This window comes from Chroicocephalus ridibundus, chromosome 1, assembly GCF_963924245.1.
Source record: "Chroicocephalus ridibundus chromosome 1, bChrRid1.1, whole genome shotgun sequence".
Lineage (NCBI taxonomy): Eukaryota > Metazoa > Chordata > Aves > Charadriiformes > Laridae > Chroicocephalus > Chroicocephalus ridibundus.
In genome coordinates, this window is record NC_086284.1 from 78,777,377 (window position 1) to 78,804,277 (window position 26,901).

Consider the following 26,901-nt stretch of genomic DNA (forward strand, 5'->3'; position numbering starts at 1 on the left):
TCATACTGTGTTGTCACTAAAGATGAAGACATTTGCTGCATTCAATAGAACAAATATGTATTAAATTGAAACAAGTAATAGATAGTTTAGTGCTTCTTTATTATATAGTTTTGAAAGAATAATTTAGAAATGATCATGTTAAAGTCAATCCAATAGAAATCTTGTTGGATGTATTTGGGGAATGAAATTCTACATCAAGGTCTTTACAGATCAATAATCATTAAACTGCTGTAGTATTGATGTTTCATCTGGTATTTTCCAAAGCTGTCTTTACAAAGAACAGTTAAAAAAAAAAAAAAAAGAAATTACTTATGAACTCATTAGTGGCCAAAGAAATAGATGGAGCATAATAAATACTCAGGTTTTATCAGAAATGAAGTAACACAAAACTCTGCTAGACAGTCTTATTTAGGAATTTCTAGTTGGTTAATTTATTATCATCGTGGCAGAAGCTGGTCTTTGGAGGAGATGTGAACAAATGGTCAAATGTGGCAAGGAGTTCATGTATACAGGACAAAGGACTTGGAAAAACATCTGATCAAATTGCAAGGCGCCTAACAAAAGGGACACAGTAGAGAGCAATGAGAAGAGATGCTAACTCAGGCCAGAGCAACAGCGCTTAGACAAGACACACTGCAGTTGCACAGCACAGTAAGAGACAGGGAACATCTAGAAGGTATCATACAATTCACTGGCAGACATGTCTAGACTGAAGTGCAAAATCTGCATATGCATGCTTACTACCATAACTAGGAAATTTTAAGTGTCTTCTGGATAGTAGAAATTAGCATTGGTTTGTGAACGTCAAGCACAAACAGAAGTTAACAGCATCTCTACTTTTAAACGCTTTCACCATGTTAGACAAGTTGCTAGTGATAATAACTTAATTTGAGCTGTTCATCTTCTGGTCACGCTCTTGTACTTTAGTGCACATGATACTATGTGATACACTCAGTTTTCTTCCTAAGACAGACTGGGTTAGGAAGCTCAGACAATAAGACTACACTAAATTGGAAACAGCATCGAGACAGTAAGGGAAAACTGTTGAGAACAGACACAAATATGAGACAGTAATCAGCCTAAGGTGAGGTAGACATGCGTGATTCAGTGCACGTGATGGTTCAATGGAGGCTTAAAAAGTCCTCCCCAAATGATTATTTTCTGCAAGAGAATTCATAAAAGTTCACAGAAAGTTGGACAGATTTCATAAGATTTGTTGTATAACATTTTATCTATTTGCCTAGTGGTGACAGTAAGCAATTGCCATCTCCAAGGTTACTTCTTCAAAACAACCTGAATAATTATCCTGGAAATGTAAGAAAAACTTCCTGTCCTCACTCACTCATCTCTGCTTCTGAGAAGAAACTTCATGTTTAAAATTGCACTTCCTCTGTTCTAATGTTTACTAACAATTATTTCAATCATGGAATTTTTAAATAGGGAAAAAAGCATTTAATCTGCAACATACCTGTAACAATTGCAAAATACTATGAATAAAACCCACACATACATATATAAGACTGCATATTGAACTGTGGCCCTACTATCAGAAGTGGAAGTTGATTTTACACTGGAACTTCTGAAGTATCAGAGAGTTCATTCAAGTAGTTATGTCGAGAGTCATTTAACTGGTGCGTATGCATACAAAGGAACAGTTTAGTGTTTGCTTCCTGCTCTTCTAATTTGTACTCATATTAAATTATCTCTTCATATTTCTTCTCTTTGCTTTCTTCCAGGCACCAACCAATGAGCTTTGTACAAGGTGGGAAAGCATTTAATGTTCCAAAAAAAGAAAAGTAAAGTAAAAGAGCAGAAAAGTAAGAGAGGCGGATACTATCTTAGAACTGAATCTCCAGCTTGAAGTCTACCAAACACATAATTTTACTTGGACTGTAAGAGTAAACGTAACCTAAAATATTCTCCAACATCGTGTTTTAGAAAAGCAGAATCTGTCATCTGGTCTTCTGTGAAGATCCTTTAGAAACAGTGCTCAGGAGGTTTTTAGACTATAAAAGACAGTGTTGGGAATCATGGACTTACTTCACATATAAATCCAAATGCCTCGGGAAATCTATTTTGCCAGCAAGAATCTTCTGATATATACCAAATGGATTGTCATCAAAAAATGGAGGAAACCTATTTTAATACAGCAAATTTTTAGAGGTTAGAAAAAGAATTTCTAAAAATCTTATCAACAGTTTTATGCTACAGTAATTCCCCTCAGAAAGCATTGATTATATAGTTCTTTTTGGTAGGGCACCATCAATCAAACACTAACTTGAAGAATAACTTAAGTTAAGGCTGCTACTGCAAAACTGAAAACATTTTTGTACACAAAGCATTGAATACAGAATTAAAATTGAAGTATTACAAGAGAGAGTTTTGTTACATTAATACAGTAAAGATATCAACTATGTAACAAATTTTCAGCGTTAAAGTAAAAAATGCTTTGCCTGTATCTAAAAAACCCAAGGCTATTCTTTCCAAAACAGCATTACCACTTTTGATCTTCTCCTGTAACTGCAAGCATATCCTTATTCACCAGTTTCTACCTCAAGCGTAAAGGACCTTCATATGAATAGACTGTCCATTTCATTATTTATTGTACGTCTTGAATTCAAATATATGTTTTGTTAGAGAAGGTTTGAAAGAGATAAACTGTTCAGAACTTGCAATTCCCTCAAAGTGCAGCTGCCTTTCTGTGTTGGACAGTTAGAGCACTTATTTTGAATATCAACCATATTAATAATGTCCAACCACTATTGCAGTCCAATGCTTAAAGTATTTTTGCATGTCCCTAACGTTCTATAATTACTTTCTAAGAGAACTTAACTGCTTGCGTACACACACAAATACAGTGGTGGTGGCTTTGGATATCACTGGTAGCACAAACAAGGGTGAAAACAATGTTTCTTCATTTCATATTCTTTCCTTAATTTTATGATACCCAAACTAGCTTATTTCTTAACAAGTACTATACATTATTTCCATTACGTAAGTGTTTTCAGGTGTACTAATTTCTTCATCACTCAGCTGATGGTCAAGCACATTAGTATGTCCTTTGAAATATGGTAAAATTTGACCACAGACAAAACCAAATTCCATCAGAATAGGTAAGTAAAGCTGTCTGTATGCATAAAGTAAAAAAAGTAATACTTCAAACACAGAAAAGCCTGACAAAACTATCTGGCTAAGGAAAGTCTGAAGAAAATTTGTTGCTCTTGTTCAGAACGCCAGAGTAGTTTCATTATGAAAAACTGAGTAGTATCAGTTAGAAAGAAACTGGAAAATATAAGAATCTCAGGAAAAAAAAAAATTGTATGTTTATAAATTCCTGCTTTGACACTAAAGAACAAGGAAAATGTCTTCGACATTTAACATGCATAAATTTTTCCCACAACAGAGAGACTATCCTATAAAATTTATTTTTCAGTCAGGCAACATTATGTCCTTCACGTTCTCCAAGCAAGTTGACAAACAGTACATTCAATTTCCAATTTTGTATTTTTAATTAGATATTAGCACCTATGAATGCATAAGGCAATTAGAATGAGACTTTGTAACTATGTATTACAAAGGTGCCAGCTGCAGTAAGCAGACTGATATGAAATGCAAGGGTTTTTTCCCCTCCATCTCCAAACATTCTGTACACTATTAAGGTGTGAAATCAAGAGGAATAAGAGGTATGTATGTTTTCACATTTTTACGTATGTTTAAATTGCTCTTTGCTTTCTGACTTTGAAAATCTGAAATTATTATGCCTACAATTCTTGAGGGAAATTTAAATCACACTTGGCTATATAATAATTTAATGGCAATACTGCTTAAAGTACACTTGAACTGTATGCAAAATGAGAACAGCTTTGGAAGATTACATAGGTTTCTTACGAACAAACCAAATAACTTGACTTTGATACTGCTTGCAAATGTCAGTCTGCAACACAGCACAGATTTTAGACAAAACAATGCAAGTATTGTGCTGGAAGCTACCTAATAAATCAACAAAAAAAACCCTGAGTTTCAGACTGTCTTCACACCATAACACAAATACAAACAGCTGCCTTTTTACCACCAACTGAAGCTTAAAAAAAATAATAAAATCGCTGTACATGGGACAACAGCTGCAAACCATTCCTTTTGCTAACTGATGCATAACAATGGCACTAACGTTGGTCTCAAAGATAACAGATAGTTTTAGCACTGAAGAAGATAAGTTGTAAAACCTCAAGGGAAAACAGACAGGTCTGAGAACATGAAACTGTCGACAAGCAACCTTTAGCTACCTAAGACCACCACATCACATAAGACCACCAAAGCAAAAACAAAAAACACAAACCCCTCATTAAATGAGAAAATTTAATTAGCTACACATCTGATGACCTAACATATCTAACATTAAACAACAAGTATATTTCCCTCTAACGTAGACTGTAACAGAACACATTTACTCAAAATAAATAGGTCTTCCACCTCTTTCTATTGACAGTTTGTTTAGTTTGCTTAGATTAACTCTATGAAGTTGGTATGACTGATCTATTCTGTAAAGACTTTTTCTCACCTCTGGTTCTCCTTGCTCTTTCCCCTTCCTCTATTTTACTATCTTGAAACTAAATGGGACCTTTCCTTAAACCTAGTATGCGGAAAACTAGAATTCCACGGGCCTCTAGAGATTAAGTTAGAGAAATAAGACACTGCAGAACAGGAAAGTGTGGTTTTGTTTGTTTGTTTTTAGAGAGATCATTTCCTTATGCACACATCTACCAATTCTTTTCAATTGCTTTTGGGGTTCAGAGAGAGAAACTTCAGGAAATAACTACCAAATGTCTGAAGTTATTTACTTGCAGACCATAACTTAGTCTTGAAGTCATGTTTAGTTCACCTTCAAATAATTTTCATAGTTCTTAAATCTTCTTTGAATTTCAAGGAATAAAGTTACCTAGGACTGTTTTTGCATTAAATAGCCTTGATAGCAAATACCAATCCACAGCCTGAGATGGTGAGGAAAAGTGTCTTAAAACGCTACTGCCAACAACAGTGAAAAGCTAACAGAATGCCAAACGCATATGCCCTATGTGACAACCTGCCCTTCCTAAAGAAAACACACACTAGCCACAATTCCCGCCCCCCTTCAGCCCCCAAAACCTCAGAATCTTAAAAATCCTAAGCAAGTAATATCTACCCCTCTCCCAAAAAACCAACCAAACAAAAAACCCCAAAAGCCACGACACCCCAAAACCTCCCAACAAAAAAAAAAAAAAAAGGCAATCAACCAAATAAACTTGGGTGGAGTCTTTGTCCTGGCTTTGGATAGGGATATAAAAAACAGACACACCCAGACACTATGTAATAAAAAGAAGTACCCAAGCATTATGAAGAGCCTATCTACACAAATACTGTAACAAAAAAACCTTACAAAATCACTTGCAGGAGACAGCTGCTCTGTCAATCAGCCTATGTAAGATCTCAGTTGCCTTTTAGAAATGTGTAATTTATCTCTATTGGCTAAGATTCTCTATAGCCACAGTGTTTATATTAAGCTTGGGGGAATCCAGGTCTCATCACTTGAGCCAGAGTGTCAGGACATAGAAGATCCTACGCAGAAATGATTGCAGCTGCTCCCTTTTTTTATGAAGTATACCAGTCATACTTCAGTCGAATATAGAGCAGTCATACTTCAGTGTCCTGCAGTCTTGAGGTCTCATTGACTACAGAGAGATGAGATCTGGCTTGACTGTCACCTGTAGTCATTATGCTAACGTTGGAAACCATGTTTCTATTATTGCTTTAGCAGAGAGAATCCTATCAACATCTCTAAAGCGCGGAAAGGAAAACCGCCCAGTATCCACTTAACACTGAGACCACACAGACCAAAGAGAGTGGTCCTACCGAAACGCGTGGCAGGACAGTAAATCACTCAGACTACAGCTGGGAGACTGCAGCACCTGCGCTCATGTTACAGCACCAAACACTTTTATCTACAGTCTTCCTGCTGTCTAGGACTAAGACTAGTGGCAACAGGCTGCTGGGAATCTCTTGCTCCTTTCATCCTTCTGAGGAGGACTCCCGTGACCAACTTGGGCTGCTCAGCCTTACAGGGTGCACTGGCAGAAAGGTGAAGCCTGGCCTCTGCACAGATCAACCTACATAAAAAATGACTTTTTATTAGACCAGTCAGACAAGCCTGCCCCGGTCAGTAGGGAACTACTAGTACATTTTTATGCTTTTTCTGTCCAGAAATTGCCTTGAGATTCAAAGTAAATGCATATGCGAGCCTTCAGGAAATTGTGAAAGCAAGCAGTGGGCAGCAATTCTATCCTGGGATAAAATTTTGGTGCTACTGGGTGAACTTCTTCACAGCAAACATGGGATGGACTGGAGCTCTGAAGTGATCATCCATCACGGGAACTATCTGCTCAGACAATCTGACAAGCTTGTCCAAACACCAGAAGGGTCACCAAAGTCACCCTGAGCTGAGAGTACCGTATACAGAAAAAGGAGGAATATAATCCATGCGAGGATGTTTTTGTTCCAACTTAACTCTACGGGGCTCTCTATGGCCAGAATGAAAGGCCATAGAGGCAACCGATAGCACTCAGGGAGCGAGAGGCACAGAGAGCACTGGGCCTGGTACCGAAAAGTTCTAACAACTATGACACCGAAACTGATGAAATATACGCCATTTCTTCCAAAGCTATGAAAGCCTTGCTTTCACCAGCGTTTGTTCTACTGCACCAACCATGGTAAAACTGATTTATTTCAAAATTCCCACTTTTTTTTTTTCTCAAGTACCTTCAAAAGTTACAACAAAGAAAAAAAAAAAAAGGAAAAACACAGGGATGCCTTGCTCAGTACACAAGCAGATTTTCACATTCTCCTGAAAGCAGTTATTTTACATAAAATAGTATTTCTTTTTTGAAATCAGCGCAAATTAAGACAATTACTTTTACCTAATACTTAAAGTCAGAAATACTCAATTATATGAATGCCAGTAAGCCTTGCTTCAGTTTCAATTTGTATCTTTTTTAAACACTGCTTATCAAGCAAATTCCAAAACATCAAAAGTAGCGTTTCAGCTAACTGATTTCTAAATAGACCTTTTAAGCTTTTCCCTGTTCTTTTTTCTTTGGTTTAAAGAAAACCAGTGCTCAGTAGTAATCCAAGCTGTACTAATAAAAATCTTCGGTACTTGTCACCGTGCATTTCTACAGACTAAAGCTCCCACTGCAAATATTTCACTATGCTACAAATTAATTACAGAAGTTGCAAAGAAAACTGGTTGTCCTCTTCTTCACACTTTAAATATAAAGGATTTTACGTATAAAAATCTAAACTTCAACAAAAACTGTTTCCAAAACAGATAAGGAAAAGAGCAGCTGTTGAAAGTCTTACATAAAAAAACGCCAAGAAACAAAACCAACAAATCCAACACAATAAAAATCCCAGTAACAACAGTGATACATGTTCTTTTATACAGCTCCCAATTCCTTTCTTCAGAGGCAGAAATGAAACTGGTGTACCAATAATAAATTTAGCCCAAATTTGCTATTCCAAATATCATAAACAAAACTGGTAAAGAATCCTGTATTACTGTATTACATAATATTGCTGTGATATAGTAATCATTATCACTTACCCTGACAACATCTCAAATATGAGAATTCCTAGGGCCCACCAATCCACAGCTCTTCCATGGCCTTTGCTTTGTATAACTTCTGGTGCAAGGTACTCAGGAGTGCCACAGAGCGTCCACGTCCTGGGAGGAAAGGAAGAAAAAAACATCCACAAAACAACAAAACCAGACTGAAGTGAAACCAAAATAACAGTAATACAAAAAATCCAAACACACACATAGGGAGAAAAAAAAATAAAGACATCTACAAAATCTAAAAAGACTGCTTTGATGATGCTCTCCAAAGTTACATGGACATTAAGAAACTTCTCAGCTGCAGGAAATATCTGTGCACTGAGTTTTCCAACTGCTGGTATGGTACTCCATCCATTAGGCTATATGTGGTTTTAAAATTATTAAGAGTGGTTCTCAGCCTGTAAGCTGCAGACCCTGTGAGTTCTGGATGTTCACGCACTACTCCTGACAGGCCCAGCAAAAGGCAAGCTTATTGGTCTTTTCCAGCAAAAGGAAAAATTTTCATTTAGAAAAAACAAAGGGAAGACGGGCAGATAAAAAAGTAGTAGTTTAAATCAGTAAATTGCTGCAGACATAAGTAAGGCTCCTTTTGCAATCTAAGTAATATTTTTCAAATAGTATTGAAATGTAACCTGTCATCACTTTGACAATATCCATTAAAAGGAAAACATTTTGTATTTTTAATTATTTAAAATATTTGCAAAGTGTAGTTATGCAAGTGTGAAATATTTATGTAATACTATTTCTGATATATTTTAATGTCATTTTTAGTCATAATTTTCTTAATATTAGCTCAGGATACAAAAGTGTCATATTGCTACCAAATTTTAATATATATTTCCAGTTCTATAAATTCATGAGATAAATTGAAGCTAAGCGGATAAAGTTTACAAAGACCAAATCACAATTTGAAACAAAGATGATTCTGACACAATGTCTTTCGTAAATGTAAATTCTTCTTTTCAAAAATACCCACATAGAATTTGCCTGGCTTCACTACCTTTGACTTACATTGAAATATGTGTGGAACAAGAAAAAAAGTGCTCTCATTCTGAATAAATTACACTTCCCTGATAGCAAGTTAGAAGATGAAACTGAAAACGTGCTCACTTTTGAGCACTTTGAGATTGGAGAATTATTTTAAATGGAGCCTTTGGGTGTTATTTTCTTGTTTTCCTTCTGTTTGATTGGGTTTTTTTTACGCCTTAGCCTTGATTCATAAAAAAAAAAAAAAAAAAAGAACAAGGAAGAGGGGCTGTACAATCAGTCAAGACTTTAAATGAAAATTTTTGATGCACAGAGTTGAATTTCTTCAATCTTGATTTTAATATGTCAAAACCTAAATTACTCCAGCTAAACTGTCAAGATGTGTTAGACACACTATGCACCCATGTGCTCCATGGTTCTTGAAACTGCATTCACTAGTGTAAAGAATACATCTTTAATTTTTATCATAAAATAGTGGCATAATTTTATTGCTAGCAAATACAAACTCTAATTTTCCAAATTAAGCATACTCAAGAAAATTCCTACCTATAGCACTGCTTTACACACTACTGCCATCTAGCAGTTGCCTGGATTAGGACTAGGTAAATAAGAAAAGCTTTGCTGTCTCTTAAAACAAAATAGTCCCCCCTCCCCGAAGTTTACAAAGCTGTATTACAATCCATTGTATGGATTTTTATTCATACTGACTTAGCCAGCTCTGGAAACGAAGCAGCTGCCAGTTCTACTGCATTTGGGAAGAAGGGCTGTAGAAATAAAGAGGACAGGGCAGGCACGTTCAATTTAAGAGACAAGCTAGACCATTTGCAGGGCAATGTCCAACAAAATTCATCCTTTCCTCCCCCAAAATTGCCAACGCTATGAAGGCACAAATTCAGCAAAAATGCACTCTTTGGTGGTTGTCATTACTTAGCAAGGTAATTTACATAGGAAAAAAATAAACAATCTAACATTTGGCCATGACTTCCAGGACCCCCATCATTTTCTGGTAACAATGTAACTAAACAGATGTTCAATTAATAACCAGATCTTTTTTATTCAAGCAAAAGGAAAACCACAAATAAAGGGAAGGCCAACATAACCCAACAAAGTCCCCTGGGTGCACTAGGAAATTAAATTTATTACCACCAGCAGGTCATCTCTACATTTCAATCAAGAAATGTATGTTTACTAACTACACAAAAACTTGCAGGAAGCTCATATTCTTTGTCAAGCTGTGTATTTGTGCCATAAAACCACAACTTGTAGTTCCTCTTGGTCATGAAACAAACTATTAAATATTTTGGAAACACATCAAGTAAATTCTATAAAAAGATGAAATTGTCTGAAGTATTTTTATCATTACTATTTCACGACTGTTGCATATTCATCTGAAAATCCAGATCATACTTTTGAAGATAAATTATAAAGCAGAAAAATAAGAACAGACAGTTTCCTTCAAACTGCTACAAAACTCCCACTGCTCTGGGTTTTCAAGATAAAAGCTGAAATACAGGTAAAGCAATAGCTGATAAAGCTGAACATGTAATTTTAAAACATGAAAATAAAACAAAGAATCTACTCTGGTCACAGAGATAAGCTATAAAATAATATTTGCAGGATGTGTTAACGGTATTATTTGGAGAAGTTGAGTCTTGACAGTTAACGTATTTTAGTGTTCTACATCATTCAGCATCCACCTCTGTAGGCCCTGAGAGGCTTCTCGCATACGAGCCGGAGATTAATAACAATGTCCTTTTTGGTATTCTCTTCTGGAAGTTTCTGCATAATTATATTCAATGGAGATTGCTTAGTTTCCAGACCACAAAAGTTTGTTCTGCAAAACATTATTGCAGAATGTGACAAACAACACACTTTACAAACAAGACTTGCTGTGTCTTGTTTTGTTGTTTTTTTTTCCTCTTTAATCCACTCTGCAGAACAGTCACGAGGCACATCCTGCTTAATCAACAGCACAGAAGTATCCCCAATATCTTTAAGGTTAATGACTTCTCAAGTTTCTAGGAAGACTTTTTTAGTTTAAAACTATTTTTTTTTTAGCAATGTAAACTGAACAAATTAAAATTAACAGTGAATAACATTTCCAAAAAAAAAAAAAAGAAAAGAAAATCAGGAAAGTCCTAATTCTAACTAAAACTTTCATAACATCCTGAGGGAAATCTGTGCATTAAAAAAAATATATATAAAATTCTATGAGCTTTAGTTTTGTGCCTCTGTGAAAGAACCAGGGATTAACACTATCCCCCAGCCCTCTCAAAAAAAAAAAAAAGTGAGAAAGATCAAAAACATGTTTAACAGATATACTATGTCCAAAAAGTGGTAAAAGCTTTCTAGAAAAAGAAAGGTCTAAAAATGTAATGACTGTAAAGTTCAAAGCAAATCCTTTCTACATCCTTCAGGTAACAACCCCATCTTTTTTCTTGACTTTGCCCTTTCTTTAAAGTAGTGGGACATCTATTTTATGCGAATGTACTTAGAAGAAAGTGAAAAGGTTATTAAATCTTCAGTTAAGCAACACCAAGGTGGGAAAGAGAAGAAATAAACAGCAGGTGAGGCAAAGACACAACGTTTTGGAGAAAAATTTAGAATTTTAACAGTACACTATGACCTAAAAGGGAGGAACAAGGATAAACAGAAGGACATATCAACAAGGAACAGAAGGAGACAAGAAAACCTCCTCTCTTACTTCTTTCTCTAGGAAAAAGAGTCTAGCCCTTCAGAAAACATTCTAATAAGAAGGTAAATGAGGAGGCTACTTCCCACAGCGGGAACATGAGCTACAAGCCAGCCACTCTCTCTAAAAAGCAGCTTCATTGTAGATGGACGTGGTGAACACTTCACCTTTCACACACAGTAATGGCAAAAAGGGAAAATGCGTACAGAAAAATCTCAAGTAAGCAATTACAGAAACATTCATGTGTGGTTGAGCAGGGAGCTTCTGAAAAAGCTCAAGTGGAAGAAGGGACTGACCCCTTGGGAAGATTACAAGAATGCCGCCAGAGCGTGCAGGGATGAAACAAGGAAAGCCAAGGCCTCCTTGGAATTAAACCTGGCTAGGGATGTCAAGCTCAACAGGAAGGGCTTCTACAAGTATATTGCAGGCAAAAGGAAGACCAGGGAAGTTGCGGGCCCGCTGTTGAATGAAACAGGAGCCATGGTGACGGAGGATGCGGAGAAGGCGGAGTTACTGAATGCCTTCTTTGCTTCAGTTTTTACTGCTTGGCCGAGCCCTCAGGAGTTCCAGATTTCGGAGAAAGTAACAGGGAAAGCAGAAGACTTCCCCTGGCTTGAGAAGGATCGAGTGAGGGATCAATTAGATATTCACAAGTCCATGGGCCCCGATGGGATGCACCCGAGAGTGCTGAGGGAGCTGGCGGAATTCATTGCTGGGCCGCTCTCCATCATCTTTGAAAAGTCCTGGAGAATAGGCGAGGTGCCTGAGGACTGGAGGAAAGCCAATGTCACTCCAGTCTTCAAAAAAGGCAAGAAGGAGGAGCCGGGGAACTACAGGCCAGTCAGCCTCACTGCCATCCCTGGAAAGATGATGGAACAGCTCATTCTGGGTGTCATCTCAAGGCATGTGGAGGAAAAGAAAGCTATCAGAAGTACTCAACATGGATTCACCAAGGGGAAATCATGTCTGACTAATCTGATAGCCTTCTATGACGGCATGACTGGATGGATAGATGAGGGGAGGGCAGTAGATGTGGTCTACCTTGACTTAAGCAAGGCGTTCGACACAGTCTCCCACAGCATCCTCATAGGGAAGCTTAGGAAGAGTGGGCTTGATGAATGGACAGTAAGGTGGATAGAGAACTAGTTGAAAGACAGAGCTCAGAGGGTCGTGATTAGGGGCACAGAGTCTAGCTGGACGTCAGTGACGAGTGGTGTTCCCCAGGGGTCAGTACTGGGCCCAGTCCTCTTCAATATAGTCATCAATGACCTCGATGAGGGGATAGAGTGCACCCTCAGCAAGTTTGCTGATGACACAAAGCTGGGAGGGGTGGCTGACACACCGGAAGGCTGTGCCGCCATACAGAGAGACCTGGGCAGGCTGGAGAGTTGGGCAGAGAGGAACCTTATGAAATTCAATACGGGCAAGTGTAGGGTGCTGCACCTGGAGAGGAATAACCCCATGCACCAGGACAGGTTGGGGGCTGACCTGCTGGAGAGCAGCTCAGTGGAAAGAGACCTGGGAGTCCTGGTGGACAACAGGATGACCATGAGCCAGCAATGTGCCCTTGTGGCCAAAAAGGCCAATGGCATCCTGGGGTGCATCAAGAGCATGGGGGTGGCCAGTAGGTCGAGGGAGGTCATCCTCCCCCTCTACTCTGCCTTGGTGAGGCCGCACCTGGATCTAGTTCTGGGCTCCCCAGTTCAAGAAGGACAGGGAACTGCTGGAGAGGGCGCAGCAGAGAGCTACCAAGATGATCAGGGAACTGGAACACCTCTCTTATGAAGAAAGGCCGAGGGACTTGGGTCTCTTCAGTCTGGGAAAAAGATGGCTGAGGGGGGATCTTATCAACACTTATAAATACTTAAAGGGTGGGTGTCAGGAGGATGGGGCCAGGCTCTTTTCAGTGGTGCCCAGCGACAGGACAAGAGGTAATGGGCACAAACTTGAGCATAGGAAGTTCCACCTAAACATGAGGAGGAACTTCTTTACTTTGAGGGTGGCAGAGCACTGAACAGGCTGCCCAGAGAGGTGGTGGAGCCTCCGTCTCTGGAGACATTAAAAACCCGCCTGGATGCGTTCCTGTGCAACCTGCTCTAGGTGACCCTCCTGTGGCGGGGGGTTGGACTAGATGATCTCCAGAGGTCCCTTCCAACCCTATGATTCTATGATTCATGGGAAGTATTATGTATTAAGAATTTGTAATTGTATTGAAGGTGTCCTGCAGACCATGTTTTATATATCATGTCTTCTCTAGGAATACATTTGTTGGTCCTAAGTGGCAGGATTCCTCATAGCTGTTTGAAAAACATACATACTTTATGTTTTATTTTCACAATTCATATATGCTATACATATATATATACACTCATATTCACATACATACACATATGGTTCATGTGCACAGATATTTGCCATGCATAAAAATGACAAAATATATCCTGTACTTTTATCATAATCTACGAAACAGAATACCCTACTGGAGTGCGTTAGTGGATACATTCTTGACAACTGTGTATTTTTACAGTGACAAAACCAATGCTGTGAAAGTGACTACAGCTAGTGGGAGAACACTATGTAGTTCCAAAACATCCAACCAAACCACCAGAAAAAAACTAAACCAAACTCGCATAGGTAACTACCTGTGCTCTAACTGATGAAGTCCTTCCTCCTTTCAACTTTATGTTCTGTATTTTTATTACATGTTTTACATTTATAGGTAAATCACCTACAAATATAAAACTACTATAGCGTTCTATGATTCAAGTTAACACAAACCGATCAACTTCACTGCTCCCTCCAACAATACAGGATGCAAAAACACAATTAAAACTAGTAGTGATAACTTGTTTTGGTGTCCTAAAACGTATTTGAACAAATTCACTCTTATAGATTCATCCTCCAGGTTGAAAAATATACTCTGATGTGAACTATCACCTTATTGAATGAAGGGTTACTTCTGTTGTGCCTTAAACCACAGAAATCCAAATTAAGAATAACCACTAAGTGGCAGTATCTACATGTAAAAAGGAAGTCGATAGAATCTGTAGGAAAAAGTCTCAAAAAGAGACAGTCCTACTTTCTTACACGGAAGTAGCCTTACCTCTTCCTGCAAAAAGTTATTTTGATTTAAAAACAAAATATTAAAAAAAAAAAAAGCCAACATTTGTAGACCTATCTGCTTGCCTAGCAGAAACCTGAATTCAGTCAAACATTGATATTGAAACACTATGGTTTTAAAACAGCCTTTCAGATCTTGAATGGAATAGAATCAGTGTACTTATTAGTTGCCTGTCATTCTTCTATGCTAAGCCAACCCAGGACTGTGAGCATGTAACCCATAGGGAAGCAACCTTTATGACCTCCATAACACGTCTCATCTGAGTTTTACTTCATAAGGGATCCATTAGAGTAGTTCCCTCAGATCCATCTTCATTTCAAATTGATCTTGTAGAATTTCCCCACACACACTTAAGTTGCAAAAGCAGCATCAACCAGGTAAACAGATGAATGAAGAGGATGAGAACCTACCTAACACCTTACCTAGCACCTAGTGCTTACTAGACTGCCTCAACTAGAACAATCAGATAATGTCTCTCTCAAGAGATGGCCCAAGGTCATAATACCAAACGTTGTCACACCGCTTTGCTAACATGACAAGCTAGGTTTTTTCCTCCCTTTTTTGAATCCCAATGACAGCTCTTGCTTCCTTTTAAGAATATATATTATAATCTTGGAAGAGTAGTTCAAATGGAGAGAACAGAGAAATCACTGGGGAAAAAACCCAGGAAAAGTTTACATATGCTAGTAAAACAGACGTAAGGCTGACGGTATTGTAGAAGTTATAGTTAAATAAATCGCTTCTGCTGAAGCTGACCTTATTGTTTCTATCTAGATTTTGCACTTTCATTTTAGCAACAGGCCAGTGAAAACACAATAGCCAGTTTTAAAATGTTATACCCGTACTTCAAAAATCTCTCTAAAAGGAAAGCAGAAGGAAACAGCAGTTACAAAACACTTAACAATTCAATGTGTATGGAGAATTAATGTCCCATTTGACATGCTGATGTACGTATCTCAATATTTGCTCATATTACTTCACTTTTCACAAGATGACTGCTGAAAACTTTAATATACAACTCTACTCATATAAAAATACTTTTTTTATGGTAGCTTGTTTGTGATATTGCTCCTAGTTGCACCTAAGATGTAATATTGGTTTCCATGCAGTCATTTTACAATGATCATTTCCTTCATATTAAGGGACTTGGTATGTGTGAACCACACAGAGTATTAGGTGAAATGCTGAGCTCCAAAATCAAACTTATTTTTCTTCCAAGTGTTTAACACGCAAAACGTAATTACCGTATCAAAAACCTACTTACCTATCCACCAGTTTTTTAGCAAATCCAAAATCAGTAAGCTTGATATGTCCTTCTTTGTCCAGTAATATATTTTCAGGTTTTAAGTCTCTGTAAACTATTTCTTTGGAGTGCAGGTATTCTATTGCACAAATAATTTCTGTAGAGTAAAACAGTCCTGTGCTGTTGTTGAAACGCCCCATGTTGCGCAGGTAACTAAAAAGTTCTCCTCCTGGCACATATTCCATTAACATATATAAAAAACGTTCATCATGGTTGGTCCAAAACCTGTAACAAAAATATTTTATTGAAAAAAAAATTAAAAATCTCTCTGATTTGCTTTAGAAGTAAGGTTTTGTAAAATGATTTCTATTGCCCCAACTATATACATAATTAATTTATGGTTCCTATTCCGCAAATATTAAAACCCCAAGAATCTAGCAGGATTATGTAACAGATATTCAAGTATCTGTCTCAACCTGAAAAGTAAAACAGATACTTCAGGACATGCACTACACAAGCCATGCAACAAAATCTAACTGATAGAGTCCGTTACATTGTACAAAACAGGTCTCTGCTAAGCACATAGTAACTGATTTAGTACACTGTCAGTCCGCTAAGACCATTCTTACACACCTTACATTTTAACAAAAGCAATAGAAAAGCAAAAAATGACAGCAAAGCAAGATCCATTTCTGTACCTCTGAATTAACCTAATGATAAGTACCTTCCATTCCTCAGACTGTTGCTTTTAATTTAGGAACTATTACTAGTGGTACATTCATTACTAGCGTGCAGTAAAGAGCAGCTAAGGAAAAAAGAAAATAATTCCATGTGGCTTTCTAATGCTTCATTACAGCATACAGGAATCTTCTCTCACACATTCCCCAAAACTAAGCTGTTTTTCTTTCTACCCACATCAAATAACTCATATATCACACACTCAAATGTAACTCAACTGTTAAGAAGAAAATAAGTATCTGTTAACATCTTGAAGAACATTCTACCTTTTTAAAACAGTTATCCCCATTACTATGATAATAAATAAAGAACACTATCCCTACCTACTTTATTGATACAAAAACAGAAGTTACTTTAGTTTCTAGCTAGTAACTGCTTCTGCAGTATCACAGGCATGGAAAGATCAAACATTTTTTTTTTCTTCCTTCCCTCTTTCTCTTTTCCTTCATTAGCTGATTCCTAATCAAGGCACAGACTCTCAAGAAAGATAAGCAGAGCAAACTGAACTCCTAACCCAGGAGTGACTTTTGCTCAGTAAGATTTTCTTGATACCAGCACTGAGGCCAACCAAGAAAATAAGACAGAGTATGAGACATCAGCAACTGTTCCTCCATTCCTTCAAAGTCCTGAAGAAAGCAAAGCCCAGACATTCCTTTTGCTTTTATGGCACTATCTCCCTATCAGAATCACCAACATCATTAATTGGCTATTATGTTCAGAATATCTTTATCAGCTATGTAAAAAACACTCTTGAGATGTATTTTAAAGGAGTTAGGCAAAGTTGCACCTACAATAAACAAAGGAGGAGGAACAGGAATAGGTAAAACAAAGGAAACCACATATTTAAAAAAACATCCACAGGGGAGAGAAAGGGCAAAACCTGACTAACAATACAGAGGGAAAAATGGAAGACTTAGACCATTAAAACACAGTATTTTTGCTGGAATTAATTTCTTCGAGAACAGAATCTTAAAGGACTGTCTATAAACAGAAAAGTAGATACATTTGGAATGCATGAAAAATAGCGAAATAAAGAACTTCAATATTTCCAATAGAGATGGTGTTTTAATACACAAAGGGAAAATATCACATTAGCTGTGATTAGAATAATACGCATGATGTCATGTAATTTTATAATTCAGCTTCATGACATGAACTTTGGATGCCACTGTGAACACGTACAGACAAATAACCTTTTTTTAGTTTATGGGACTGTAAGACATGGTTGATTTTTATTAATTTTGTTCTCTTGAAAAAAAAGATTCAGGACCTCCCTATGTGCAGGAAAGGCATTTCTCAAAAGTAAGAGGAAAAGGAAAAAAAAAGAAAAAAGTCTTTATATACAGGAAGATATAGGAAGGAAGAACACCATAAATACGCACCATTACTTTAAAATTCTCCATCATGAAGTGCTAAAAAAAATACAATGTTATGCTGCAGTGACACATATTTCTTGTTTTGCAACCAGAGGAAGATACTATCCCTGTTCAAGGAGGTGACACTAACTGAAAATATAAAAAGCAGATCATGTAGATAACACAGTTCAAAGGCATTAAAGCAGAACCATAGAATTTTTTTCCCCCTTTTTGCTGATCAATTATTCACAAAGAATTAATGGAAAAGCCCCATGTACTGGGGAGGGGAAGAGGCAGCTGAAAAAAAAGCCGTTAGCCACACAAAAAGCAGCAGACAGTTTTATTTCTCATATAGTTAGTGATAATCGTCCATGAATGCTTGTTTAACCTAAAGCACACAAACGTTAACATGACTTAAAATTTAACTAACTCATTTCAGCTACGTTACTTGGAGTCTCCTTTGCCAAGGGACAAAGGCAGCACACGGACATGATGCAGCACCTCCTTGAACACATCAATGGAAAAGGCAGCGCACTAGATGACAAGAAGAGTGTTTGCCATGTACAGAAGTGAACTTCCATTTGAATTGTGTCCTGTCTTTTGTAATTTTGAAAATATGACGTTCTGGAAATAAGGCATGAAGGAAATCCAAGAAAACTTATCAGTTTGGATTTTTGATCGCTTCTGTATGGACACAAACCCTCACATCCCTGTCTCTGACTTCTCACCCAAGTTTCTGTATTCCCTCACTTGCTGCCCTGTTCCAGATGCACAGACGTACTAGGTTGGTTTAGGGTTTTTTTTGGTTGGTTGGTTTTGGTAGGGTGTTGTTTTTTTTTTTTTTGGTTTTTTTTTTTTTTTTTTTTTTTAAAGAACATATATACCTAGATATACATATAAAACCCTGTTCCCCCTGTTCCGTCCATATTTTAACCAGTCTAACCAGATGTACTCAGCCTCTCCATCTTGCTTCCTGCATGCATCTCAAACTCCACATATCCTAGAACTCATCTTACTGATACTATGCCACACGCAGGATTTCTGAACACTGGCTGGAAACTAATAGCATCATGATGCTGGAAAACGCAACAGCACACCAGGGAAAAAGCCTTCTACCGCAGGGCTCTTTCCATCTTTCAGATGACTACCATGGTTTTGTCTCTTCTTTTCTCTCTGATACTTTCTCAGCCCTGGGAGGAGGCTGTACTCCCTGCAGCTAGAGATTAACTAAGGCTAATTTTGTCTAATTTTATGTAAAACTGACTAGGGCAGGTAAATGCAAAACAAATCTTGGTCAATGACCCTGTATCCATGCATGAGAAAACATAAATGGAAATTAACTGTGCAATTACCTACAGATTTAGTTATTCCATTAGTAAATACGGACTAAGACAGAAAAGGTGCTGTGCTGCTGTGCACAGAACAGTACGATGTCTTCTCTTCTTAAAGGGATCATTAGAATAATCATAATCCCACTAAAAAGAAGTATTCCTCAGGAACTGTGTTTAAATCATGTTTCTCAACAGATTCCATTACTTGGCCTCAAATATGGGAATAGCAAAGCCCAATGCTGCAGTCATTTAAACTCTAAAATTAGAGTTTGCAAAAGTGAAGTTCACAAAAGTTGTCAAAAAGAAAATACTTACGCCTAATTCTATCTTTATCTAGATATCTACAGGAAATACATATATATAAAAATACTGCTTTTCTCACCATTCTAACATCAAGACTCATTACAGAAGTAATTTTAATGAGACAATCCTACCATTTCATTAGTATTTTCCCCTAACTTAAGAAAACTCCTCTTCTGCAGTATGAAAATAAGAGATAGAGTAAAGCTATAAAAGTGTAAAAGTGAAGCTTATAATAAATTATTGCTTAAATGTTTAAATTATGCCTCTTGATTTTAAATTCTTGATTCTTCTATAAGAAATATTTTAGTCTGAAGTCCATTTCAGTCTGGATTATGTAATAGAAATTAAAAGCTTGGTGTTGGTTAAGTACATAACAACTTGCAATGAGACTCTGGAACACTTTAACTGCACTCTATATATGAGTTAAATGAATTTAAAAAATACATCAACTTACAATCTGATCAAAAATGGGTGGTTGACCTCTTTCAAGACTGACTTTTCATTGTGCACATGTTGCTCTTGCTTCAGTCGAATGACATCAGGAATGCTCATTACTTTCAGTGCAAAGTAACGTTTGGCCATTTTTTCTTTCACCAGATGAACACGCCCAAAGGTACCTGTGCCTGAAAAGTCGAAGAAGAAATATCAACTTATTGTAGAAAAGAAAAAAAAGCAAAGATAATTTACTAAATTAAAGCCTACAGGAACTCAATTCCTGGTTTGCTTGGGCTTTTTTCCTCATCAGTATATCAGTATTACATTTTTTACCTGTTTTCACACAGTTTTTTTTATTGGGATTTCCCAATTTTTATTGATAAAGATTTAATAAAAATAATGGTATTGTGATACTGCCGCTCTTTGGATAGATACTGGAAGTATTTCTTGCAAAGAAGAGACGTGATCCTGAGAAAGGATAAGGGAGATGTACAAAGAAAATAAGTATGTAATGTATAAGATTCAAATATAACCAATATAAATAAAACAAGCAAAACTGTTTCCAAGTGCTGAAGAAAGGCTGGGAAACACTCCCTTAAATTTCAGAGATTAGTTTTAATTTAGATTGGGCATGGAGGGGTGGGATAAGCTCAAAAGTAGCATTCAGCTTATTATATTCACAGTGTGTGGCATAAAAGAAAAAAAATAAATCATCACTGAGCAAGAATGTAGTGTTCAACTGTAATGGATTTAATAATTCCTCAACACAAAAACCTACTTAACTTTCCATACGTTATTTATTAAAACAAGGTAGCTAAAAAAAATAAATCAATCAGCGTTTAGAATGTAAGAACTCATAAGACAAAGAGTACAGAATATACAATTATGACAACAACAACAACAACATTTAAAATATTCATCTACCAACATTCAGTGGCTGCGAACCGCTGTCTGCAGTTATTCAGGTGAGGACATTATTGCCTTAAATGTGCACAGAGAGGTGAAGTGGTTCAGTAGGATAAGGGAGCGATGGGAACAAACACTTAAAAGTTGCTGACCCTTCTGAAAACAAATAATAAAAAAAAAATCTGCTTACAGCGCTAGATCATTATATTAGACGGAGACAGTAGATTTCAGGCACCCTTTTTTAGAGTTAATGTATCCCTTTTTCAACTCACTTAAAAATATAAAAGGAAAACAAAAACATATTTTCTTTTAAATAATGTAGTACGCATTTCTCTATTCAATACAGTAGTCATTATAGTTCCTTTTAAGTGCATTGCACTCAAGACAATTATATGTTTTTTTCAGTTTGAAATGAAAGTTAAAACGAGCACATTTAACCATGCTGCTATTTGTACTGCAGCGTAGTGTTATACATTTGAAGATGAACGCACATTTCAGCTCATTGGGTGGTTGTGCATTGTTTTTTCCACTCATTAAACAATGCCATGTAGGTTCCATTCGAACAGTACACCAGATATTTTTAATTCTATTCTCTGACAGAAATATGTGCCCCTAAAAGGATGCTTGGCATTCAAACCAATTGCCTGATTTGTAAAAGGTCACTCTCTTATTGAGAAAAGCCTTCCAAAAAAGTCAAAATCTTACATTTAAACTCATAATTTTCCCCTTCTTCGCACATACTCTAGGAAGGCAGCCTGTAGACCTATTTCAGTATTATTAACTGGTATGTCAATTGATTTCAGATTGTGCTGACCAGTTATGATCAATCTATACTACAAGACAATTTTCTAAGATGTATAGTGGGTGCAGGGAGATGAGTATATATGTGAGAGGAAATAGATTTTTGAAAGAGGTGCAGGGGGTAGAGAGACCAAAGAAACGAACATCCCAAACTGCATTACTTGTGGAGGGGATTAAAAACAAGGGAGTTTTTGCCTCTAGTAGTTTCAAGAAGCTTGAGAATTTATAAAAATAAAAAAATATATGTTTGTTTTCTGTATGTGTATTCTCACTTAAAACATTTACATTTTATGTAACAGTTATTCTTTCCAGTCAGTTGTAATAGTGTTTAAGAGCATGGCATTTACTAAAAAACAAAACAAAATACTCATATTATAAACCAGAAGCTAACAACTTCAGTAATCCATTTTTATGGAACTCGCAGCTCCATCACCAATACACCTTTCAAAACCAGTTTACGAGACAAAACTTCTCACTACACAAACCCACCAAGGATTACAGTTGTCCGAGCACCAAAGATTCTATCAAAGCAGTTTTACATTCCCATCTGTCCTGAGTTACAGTTCTTTAACCAGGAAAACTGTAAACAGGTCTCATATAAAGCCTGCTGTTATAGTAAAGTAAGCCACCAGGTTACTCTGGAAAATTTATCATGCAATTAAATCCTTTAACAATGTAGTCACATTAGATACCTGTAAACAACCCTATTTGCACAGGGATGGGCTTCTGCACTGAAAAAAAACCAAAACAAACATACCAAAAAAAGGCCTGAAAGCTTCCAAGCTGAGCCATCTGTTCAAGCTACTTAAAACATTTAATATTTACATCTATATTGAATGCATAGACAAAAAAAAATTATTAGGTTATTTCAGAATTAAGAGATGAAATTTAAGTCCTGAATAAAACCACTGTCAAGAATAACTGTAATTGTACTGCATACTGAACCTAAAAATCATCTATAGCTTTTAAGACTTCCAAATGTGGACTCGGGGAAATTAACAGTATCAATCCCATAAGTAAATGTTGGTTTTATATGCATTTTGATACTTGTATGGACTAAGTGCTCCCATAGACATATTCAACAAGTAAATTCGAAGAGAACACATACCTAATTTTTCCTAGGTCTCTAGTGATCTCATGTTTCATGACTTGTTCTACTTGTCTTAGGAATTTTTATTTTAGAATGCTTAAGTTTTTCCTTATGCCTTTATTGGTCTAACTTTACAAATGGCGCTGCTCAGAAATAATAACAGTAATAATAATAGCAATCACAAGTTCTATCCATTTTCAAAGGGCCTGTCGGGGACTTATTTAGCAATAGTTCTAACTTTGGAAACACGGCCTCTTTAAAAACTTCTCTGCCAGGAACAGCAAAGCCTGGCAGGCTATTCCAGAATAGTGGCAAGCACCTAATCTAGAGAGCCTCCGGGAAAACCAGAAGACCACACAGACAGGCGAGAACATACAACCTCCCTAACCAGTTTTATTGTTGAACTGATTGCAGGCAGTCTTTTTTCAAACATCTTTAGCTCAATTTCAAGCAGCTATGGAAATCAAGAAGACAATGCAGACCAAGAAGGCATGTAACATTTGTTTTCAGACATCTCTTCTCATAATACGAATCTTCTCCCATTCAAGTTTTCTCAGAAAATCCATTAGGCCTACATCAGTTGGTAGTGACAGTACCCAGACACACAACCACCACCCTTCCAGTACTTCTGACAAACAATATGCTCTCTTAAAGCCCTAAAGAAAAATAACAGTGATATTCTGGAATTTGCTTACACTGTTTAAGCTGTTCAGTCAAACTCCTCTCACTGCAAAGAGAAGCAAACATGGCGAGTACTACATATTTTTTCAACCAAGGAAAAGAAAAAAAAAAGACTACTTTAATCATATGGGGCCATTAACAAGGAGAGCAGGGGAACTTGCTGAAACTTAAAAACAGTTGTATAAAGTATGCAAATGAGGTTTAATATATGCCTTTGCACAGCCACATACAGGACTAATTGTTGAGCTTTTTTTTTTTTTTTTCTTTTTTTTTTATGCTTAGCCAGACAACCGGATAAAGTTTGCATACAAAGATGACTACAATGCAAATATCTCACTTCAAACTTTTGGTCTGGATCTCCTGCTCATGCTTTTAACTATTTTTGCAAGTATTTTTAAAATTCTCTTCCTTGCAAATGGGGGACAGGAGGGAAGAACAGGATGGGACCTGATGGTCAAGATGGGAGGTTGCAACAAGGTGTTGTTATGGTTGTTTTGCACAGTCAGGAAAATCTGTTTTATAAAAACAGGTCTTGTTGTGACTAGGCAGAAATTCTGCCCCTCACATTCGTGGAAAGAAAACTAAAAAACTGAAGCAGCAAAGTGGCAGCGTGTAAAATGGAGGCTCAGTTGCATAAATTAGAGGGAAGGTTTTTGGAAGCAGAAAAAGGCAGCAATACTAGTCTTCTATCAAAGTACTTCTGCCTCCTCCTGCCCTCCAGGAAGGAGGCATTAAGCTCGTGGAATAGTTTCTGTTAATCCTCATGAAAGAATTGTTCAATTTTTTGCCCTGATCACCCCAGAGCTCAGCTGTATGAACCGGCTAAATCTGACCTTCTGTGACAGATAAGTAAACATTCCTTAGGATTACCTTAAAAAAGAAACATTCTGTACTTGCCCATCTTGAACATAATAATGAGAGGAAAAACAGATTCGTTTGCAGATTTGCACAATACTCTACTGACATTTATTTAACATCTAGTTCAAACCAAGAGAACTTCAGGGACCGTGTACTGTTCTACATGAGTCCTGGGACCTACCAAGTACTATCCTGCTAAAGGAAGAGCAATGGCTACACACACGCATATTCCTACCTGTCTCTCCTTATTATAGCACATAATGCCAGAGTTTTAGAGCAAAAATGTGCTTACATCAAAAAATTATACCTCGTGAAAACAGCTGTTATTAGAAAGTCTGAAGGAGGATTTGTCTTTTATTTGTGCAGTCCCCTTCTCCCTGCTCAGGCATATAGCAAATGAAGGTTTCTGGCCATCAGCAACAAAAGCAAGTGAAGAGCGCCTGTGGTATTTGCAACATGCAACAATTCAAGATTTTCAGGACTAAACGGGCAAACAAAATAAAACATGCAAAATGCTAACCACTAATCCAGTCTAATCTGTTTACAACAGAAACAATAAAATTTTTGGATCCCTTTGCAATTTAATGTGGTTGCAGAACATGAAGGAACGCCAGCAATCTTCTCTATTAGGTAACCTTCTCATGTTAAACACACACAAAGGAAGGAGGCCAAAAACTGTAGAGGACCAGCTTGGCCTAGGTATCAAACGCAAGAAGGGCATTCTCAGCCTTACAAAACAAGCTGGATTCCCTAATGCCATGCCAAAATACCATAGCCAGTTTCCAGGGTTTTACTCTCTTTGAAGCCTGGTAGAAAAGAATAAAGAGTGTGGGAATATTTCTGATGCAATTTTAGATACTTTTGATGCTAGGAAAACCAATCCTGCAACTTTTGATCAGCTAAAACAATTGAGTGAGTAGTCATGTAGTGACTATTTTGCTATTGATGTAGGTGACTAATTTAATGCTCAGTTTGCCTCTTTATTTGTTCCCAGTAATTAGGCCCAGCTGTTCCAGCTTCCCATTCTTCTAATCCCCAGCTCTTTCTTAAAACGAAGTTTGCCTTGCTCAGATAGATACCATATGTTTTAATGAAGAATAAACTAGGTCATGTGAGATCCATGACCCTGAGGGCTGCTTTCTGAGTCCCAAAGGGGTTGGTCTTGACTTCCACAGATGCCTACAAAAAGCAGCAGATGTATTTACTTTTATTTACAGTTAGAAGAGATATTTTGTACTGTGCCACATATTAGTTTTTATTGGTAGCTACAAGCACAACAGACTTAATTCTGTTGAATATCAGAGATAAACTAAGTGAATTGTATCAGATTACAAACTCACTACTGAATGTCAAATTTGGCTGCCATTTAATCTGTTTCATTTTGGGACAGAACTTGAACAGCCTAGCAATAAATATCTTAAAGAAGGGGAACAGGTTGTCAATAATTCTTGACAAAGAAGGGGAAGAAGTGGCACAGCAAAGGAAACCAGCCTGCCCAAATAGACTGGTAATCTGAAGATTAACGCTTGAGAGAAAGATATTGGGAAACCACATGACACGAATACCTGTAGGCTTCTACCACAGAAGACGTGTCTGGCACATGAACAGGGCAACACAGAACGAGGATGATGATTTTGGACAACACAGTAGCCAAGTTTACGTTTTTTTTATTTTTCAACCCTTAGACCAGTGTCAACTGCAAATGGCTTGCAGACTACCACTCAACCTTCTCGAATTGTATCTTTGCACTGTTCCACAAACCAGCTCTGGAGTGCTCACCGTAACTCTTAGACCACTGCTTCTATACTTCTGTACCACTCTAGAGGGTTCTAATCTAAACCTAAAAAACATGCCAGAGAAATAAAAAAATTTAGAGGAGGTTTTACAGGTTTCCTATAGATCTGCCTAGAACTGCATATCTCATGCTATTGAATATAAGAAGTGAATGTCAGACGATACTTTTGCAAAGCTTTTGTATATCCTTCAGTCATCATATATCTGATGAGACAGTCTTATTAAAAGAGCTTAAAAGCATAGAAAATAGAGATGCCTCGTGTAGTGTTCACCATGTGCAGCTCTGCCAGACCAGCTTGCTTCTATAACATTGTTCATTCATCCATTGTGCTACGATTTAGTTTACACTGGGACAGAGAAAAAGTCTTTCTACTTAGCAATAATGTGAAATACTACAGAGCAAGAAATATGCCCGCTACGTTCCAGGCATGATCATCGCTCTTCAGACTACCTGTCCCAGAAATTTTATTGCCAGTGGCATACTAGTAGTTCCCTCTTCTATTTTAGATTCTAGCCTCATCCCTTGTCAATCCATTTTTCAACTGAAAGTTCAGTATCATTAATTCTTTATCACAGCCCAGTTGAAGTTGAAAAGAAAGTAGCAATGCATGGTTGAAGCACAGCCTAGCTTTTGACTCAAAAAAGCCGCTGTAAAAAATTTCCCCCTTTTTGCTGCTTCCAGATTCCAAAGACGTGACATATTTTCAGGTTCTGTCTTACTGGGTATACGAGGAGCCAATAACAACACACCACTAAAACTACAGTTAACAATCTAGAATTTCGTATATTCTCTTCAACTTGCACAAGATTTGATATGCCAGAGAATACCAAGAAATTGTGTCAACAACTTATGTTGTTGACCCACCCATTTAAATCTTTCTGAATTACAATCCTTAAGAATTAAGAACATAGAAACACCAG

General features: G+C 37.1%; 1 protein-coding gene across 2 annotated transcripts in view; it reads right to left on the reverse strand.

Moving 5' to 3' along the window:
- Window positions 1-26,901, reverse strand: part of PRKX (protein kinase cAMP-dependent X-linked catalytic subunit) — a 61,123-nt gene that overhangs the window by 10,683 nt on the left and 23,539 nt on the right. The window contains exons 2-5 of one of the 2 annotated variants that reach the window (XM_063341070.1): window positions 19,870-20,038; window positions 15,710-15,973; window positions 7,634-7,753; window positions 2,041-2,136 (exon numbers count right to left, since the gene is read on the reverse strand). In XM_063341070.1, the coding sequence (XP_063197140.1) occupies window positions 2,041-2,136; window positions 7,634-7,753; window positions 15,710-15,973; window positions 19,870-20,038 (649 nt within the window). The remainder of the gene's footprint in view (window positions 1-2,040; window positions 2,137-7,633; window positions 7,754-15,709; window positions 15,974-19,869; window positions 20,039-26,901) is intronic. The other variant, XM_063341079.1, reaches the window with a different exon arrangement.